Below are 6085 nucleotides of genomic sequence, written 5' to 3'. Positions count from 1 at the left end.
AAATAAATCTGAAAGCAAACGTTCGACCACCTAAGCAAAAACAAATAAACTCTTTCAAACCAATCTCGACATGACTAAATTTCAATATGGCTTCTCAAATAATGACGTCACTACCAAAAGGTTTGGGTCAGTCTTACCTTTTTTATTTAACGTATGTCTATTACTAAACAAATTATTGAATCGCGTAATGCGCCGTCTCAAATTCATTAAAGGGTATGTAATCATCTAGTAGAACAATTTTAATGACATATCAGGAAAAGTGGTGAAAATGTTTTTGAATTCAGTAACTTACAGGCTATTAAGTAAAGTAATTATTTAAATTCAGTCATTTTATGAATAAACGTTTTTTTAATTAATGCACATTATAATCTAGTGGAAAGTCTACACAGGTCTGATTTTTGTGCAAATGATCAAGATAAAATCCAACTAGTCTGTTCGTGTCACAGACTACATACTATATGGTTCGTGTATGGTTAGCTTTTTATACAGCTCAATACCAACACTCCCAACGAGTTTGTAACCACTAGACAACGAACTATAGTATACTCTACTCCAGTCGATTGGCTATCTAAGGGATAAAGATCGTAAAGATCAAGATAGTTTGATAATCTGTGGTTAAAGATACATATGTTTGTAAACATTAGGGAGCGTCATTCGTATTTGCACACTATTTCTATATCGCATTTTCAATGTATCTAATAATAAATAATAATCCGATGATCATATAATTTACATGATGATCACATGGCGGTAGTTGCATGTTTCACACCCACATTTATAAGGTTGTGTTTTGTCTACGTTTCGTTGTGTTTTACCTATTACTATTCATTAAGTACGTTGTTCCGCTTCGTGCCCGAATAAAATAAGCAGAATTAGGACAATTTATCAGTTTCCAACTTTGGGTAAATGTTTTATTTTAGTTATCTATAAGGTGGCTGGATTTATTCCTCAACTCAGCAATTATTATTATTTATCAATACTTGATTTTAGTTGACGACTGAAGTAGTGTTGAGAATATTTTATGTTTTTTACAGGTTATAAAAGATAAACACTATTTTTCGTAACCATTAATAATTATAATAATGTAGGTTGTTTATCATAAAGTCGATGTTATTATCGGAACTGTTGGGTTTCAGCTTCAACATCCTTTATCTCTGGATAATTTTATTTAATTGATAACTAAATAGTGACATTAGTGACAAAAATCTGTCACTAATGGTACTAACTGTAGCTGTGCCTAATATCTGTCACTAATGACACTAACTATAGTTGTAACTAACTGACAGAAGCGTAATCAAAAGTGCGGCACAGTGGCACGTGATGAGTTATAACGAAAAACTCAGAAACGAAAAATACTCTACAAGTTCMGAGTTGTGCGTTCAGTAAAGAACAGTGTGCTCTTAATAAATCCTGAATTGTGTGCGCTTTGTTAATGTTTATTTGAAAATGAAAKCTTTTRCGCAAACCGCATACTCTTCAATAAAWAAATCCAATTTCCAAAGTAAAGCCAGTAGCAATTTGAAATTTAGTACATTCTGTAGGAGGCGTTTTTTAAAYTAAATTTTGGCGCAAACTGAATACTGATACACCTTWTCGAAAAGAAACACCGAAGTACAGAATAAACATGATTATTTAATCATTTGCATGTTCGCCCTTTCGGTGATTCATTCTCTGCTCTTGCTTGCCAGTTCGATATCAGTTTAGTCATTGTTGACTTTTTTGTAGAAACAGCTTGTTCGCATTGCAATTTCCAAAGGCAACTTAACAAAATTCCACAACAACTAAACGAAAAACGCTCCAAGCGCCGACTTTTCACTGATTTAATTTTAAATATAGAGCCATTTGTATTTGTCTGAGTTTCATGTCTGAGTGTCATCACTGCTGCAAAATTAATAACCGAATTATTTTTGTTTTTCTAAAAATATTGACTAAACGAAAAACCGCGAAGAAATGGTTAGTCAATTTCTGAGCGATGATAGAAATCAACTAAATTTCGACTAATTAAAAAGGTCCTTTAAAAGTTCTGATTTCAAGAATTATTCCGCCACAAGCGCAATTCGAGGTGTGGTGCAATGAGGCGCGATGAGTTATAACTCACCAACTCACCGAGCGGCATTAACTCAAAATCGCAACTCAACATGGGGTGTCTTTAGTCACTTGGCGCATTTCGGCCAAAAAATGTTATATCTTATTTTCCGCCGCCACTGGTCGCCACACGCCGCCATTGGTCGGTATATTAACAATTTATTTGATAATTTGAAGGTTTATTTATTTGTTTGTTGTATTAGTTTTAGAACTTTTGTAATGTTTGCTTTATTCGTTTATTGCTGTTTTTATATACAAGTAGTAAGACTTTAACTTTGTTAGTTTCAAAGTTACAAATTACAAATTTTGTCTTTAAAAGATGAAGAAAAAAATATACTACGTATTCCTGCAACTAAAGTAGACCACGATCTGGTAAAGTCCACCCCAAATTTTCAATCCAAAAGTAGTTCGAATATACAAAGTTTAAAATGTTCCATTTCAAACTGATGGAAAAATATTACAATCTGTTTTTATTTTTGAACCATCCATTCGCGCCCAGAAAAAACCTTTTATATTTAGTGTGAATTGTGTTCATACATCAGCTTATATACAGGGTGGCCATTTTCTGAATCTTTGTATGGGTAACTTCTACATTTTTAAAGATAGAGAATCCGTTAAATGGACAAAATTGGGCAGAATTCGATTGTCTATTCATTACCGTTTTCAAAATTTAGGTACCCGACTTGGTTCCTGAAATATCCGGAAAAGACAAGAAATCAGCACTTTTTTAATTATCACATATTACGTAAAATGCTTAACTTAGAAAAAAGTTAAAATTGCCATTCGTAGAACTTTTTGCGTTGATCCAATAAACTAGCACTCGTCATAGTCAACTTGATTTACGAGATAAAAAATAAACTTTCGTTTTTTTAAATGGTAATCATAATTGGCTGTGGGCTTTTTAAAATCTTAATTTTTTTCTGAATTTAACGATATAACTGTTCGTATGTTTATCTCTTTTTTTAACCGGAAAAATTCAAAAGAACTTAAAAAATGTATAGTAGGCTCTAGAAACAAGAACTATATTATCATAGAAAGCACAAAATAAAAATGAGAGAACGAATCGTTCAACTTAAATGTTCAAATTGACTTTGGTTTACAGGCACTTTTGGTGGTGTGATACTTGAAAGGCTTGAATTTATTTTGTTTTAGAACCAAACAGGATTTTTCCTTAGAAACATTACATTCACTAGCAGCTTCTCTTGTTGTAATGGATGTAAGCAAATGTTCTTTAAATTTAATCCTCCGCTTTGTTGGATTTTTAAATGATCCGTATTTTTTTCAAGTTTTTATTAACTAGTGAGATTTATTAACTCAAACTACTACAAAAAGTAAAAATTATTTAACACCTTTAATGACAGATGCAGTAACCATTTCGTGACAATACTGCTAGACGCTTGTTAATGTTTTTGTTGTGAATTTTTGCCGTTAAAAGAGACAGTTATATCGTTAAATTCAGAAAAAACTAAGGATTTTAAAAGGCCCACAGCCAACTATGGTTACCAGTTAAAAAAACATAATTTTCTTTTTTATCTCGTAAATCAAGTCGACTATGACGAGTGTTAGCTTATTGGATTCAATGCAAAAAGTTCTACCAAGGGCAATTTTAACTTTATTTCTAAGTTAAGTGTAAGTAGTTTACGTAATATGTGATAATTAAAAAAGTGTGGATTTCTTGTCTTTTCAAGATATTTCAGGAACCAAGTCGGATACCTAAATTTTGAAAACGGTAATGAATAGGCAATCGAATTCTGCCCAATTTTGCCTATTTAACGGACTCTCTATCTTTAAAAATGTAGAATTTACCCATACAAAGATTCAGAAAATGGCCACCCTGTATATCGACTTTGTGCATGCGTAAATTCCAGCAAAAATTAGCGAATTTATGAAATACATTTGGAATTGGGCGAGAAAAGACACCCTGTATGTGGCTAAATTCTGTCATTTTGACATTTACTCTGACACCTCAAATCTGGTTCTCAAAAAAAAATAAAACGTGAAGAATATCCCGAAGAATTCGCGGAATTGTCGTTTATCCGATGGCAGACGAGGAGACCCGAAGAATGGGATACGCGACCTTCGTCGGAATGCGTGGAATCCGACTCCGGCCAATAGGAAGCGGGGTTTCYCGAGGAATTTGACCCCACGGGACCATCGGAGTCTCGGCATGCGTAGTAAAGTAGCGTAAATATTACCATGAATACCGAAGCTTCTTRTTTTGGCTCGATGGTGGTAATTTTCGCTTGTTGAATGCATTTAAGTGGGGTGTTTGGGTATTTTAAATATTCGCCGACCCAAAATAAACTATTTAAAAATTATTTTGAATTCTTGATGTAACTTTATCACATTCTCCATAAATAAGTTTAAATAATCTTCGTATGTATAATTTAAGCGTCTAGCCATGATTATTAATTACATATTTTCAAAAGGTAACTGACGGCTGTAATTCCTTTGGCATTTGATTGTATTAAAGATGGTCAGTTTTGTCATGGAAACTAAGAGTGACAGTATTTAAAATAGTTAAATGAAAACATTAAATTGGCAATATTTCGAAAACTTAACACTTTTGGAATAGACAACTTTGCACAAACGGACCATTATTTTTAATACTGAATAAGATAAAATTAACAAAAATAGAGGTTTCCACTTGAAAAGAATTATTTTGGGCGGTTTTCTCAACGTCAAATCATTGAAACTTATTTTTTTTACACTTTGGATTAATAGTTATCGAAATGTTGTCAAAGTTCCCTTAAAGTAAGTCTTTTTCAACAAGAAAATTGACTCTAATTAAGTAGCGCATATTCCCTTATAGGAAAAATGAATAGTTATTCAGGTGGCTGCAACAGCAATTTTTACATAAAATTTCAAATACATATATCAAAAACGGTTAGACTTAGCTATAGGAATTGAACATGAGATATATTTATAGTTTGCAGTAGAAGCCAAAAATCTAAATAATATATAGGGTGTTCCATTTAAAATTAGCAAGTTGATACCTACTTCCGGTATAATCGGAAGTGTGGCCATCTGGAAAATATATTAGATCGCGTGCCTTCGATGACTTCGGCACACTGTCGAATTTTAAAGTTTCTCCTAATTATGGTTTGCCAGCTATCGATCGCGACGGTTCCCTGTGGAACACCCTGTATAATATAACATTTCTGCTGAAACGGAAACCGTAGACATCCTGTATACTAAATATAGTATGCTTCATATATATATGGAAATCATCAACAGTGCTGCCGGTCACGACTGGTCACTTGGTAGGTCAACAATACTAATTTATCTCACTTTTTATTTTTAGAGGATGGAAAACGCTGAAAAAATTAAATCGGTTTCGGAACGGTCGCCTCTAGTCGCGGATTCAGCGTCGATTGGCGCCGACATTCCGACAAATAATTTTCCGGAGATTTCCAAACCGGAGAAAACCGAACAACTAAGCAGTGAAAGTGATGAACCGAGAAAAAATAAACCAAGCATGGTTGTGAAGTTTGCTGTGATATTTGCCAAAAAAGTAAGAGTTTCTCCATACTCTCTATCACTCTATGGACGATTATTTGTGTTTTAGGTTTTGATTCTTTTAATAGGCTACATATTTTGCTACTTTAATTGGTCCTTAACGTTGCCTATTGTGGGTATCCTTTCTTTAATCTGGTACGAGAATTTGAAGCCTCAAAAGGGCGATAGGATCCGGAAAAAATTATGGGCTAGTTCTATGTCGAAGGCTGATATTTGCGATGTTGTTAAGGACTTACCTTCATGGGTAAGTTTTATTTATTTAATAATAAACAATTTTTTAAAATTGTTTAATTTTTTTACAAACTTCTTGTTGGCTATTTCGCCTCAAAAATGGTTGTCTTTAAAAAAGACAGAATTTCCTCACGTCTTTTATTACATTTTTATTATTATAAATAGTGCTCCTATTTCGCAATAAGAACGAATTATTTATCAAAAAGTAATCAAGAACTATCACCTAGAGGGTATCCTGCGACACACTTAG

The 6085-nt window shown here is 33.1% G+C and overlaps 1 protein-coding gene across 1 annotated transcript in view; it reads left to right on the top strand.

Moving 5' to 3' along the window:
• Positions 1–593: 593 nt before the first annotated feature.
• The window catches only part of LOC109544939 (extended synaptotagmin-2), a 10435-nt gene continuing 4943 nt past the window's right edge, over positions 594–6085 (top strand). The window contains exons 1-3 of the mRNA XM_048667769.1: positions 594–902; positions 5390–5599; positions 5654–5848. Coding sequence (XP_048523726.1) covers positions 5393–5599; positions 5654–5848 — 402 coding nt within the window. The 5' untranslated portion in view covers positions 594–902; positions 5390–5392. The remainder of the gene's footprint in view (positions 903–5389; positions 5600–5653; positions 5849–6085) is intronic.

The sequence above is a fragment of the Dendroctonus ponderosae genome, unplaced genomic scaffold (assembly GCF_020466585.1).
Source record: "Dendroctonus ponderosae isolate FM_Combo_2020 unplaced genomic scaffold, Dpon_F_20191213v2 Dpon_F_20191213_6, whole genome shotgun sequence".
Lineage (NCBI taxonomy): Eukaryota > Metazoa > Arthropoda > Insecta > Coleoptera > Curculionidae > Dendroctonus > Dendroctonus ponderosae.
Note: the sequence above shows the minus strand (reverse complement) of the source record. Positions and strands in the feature narration are given on the sequence as shown.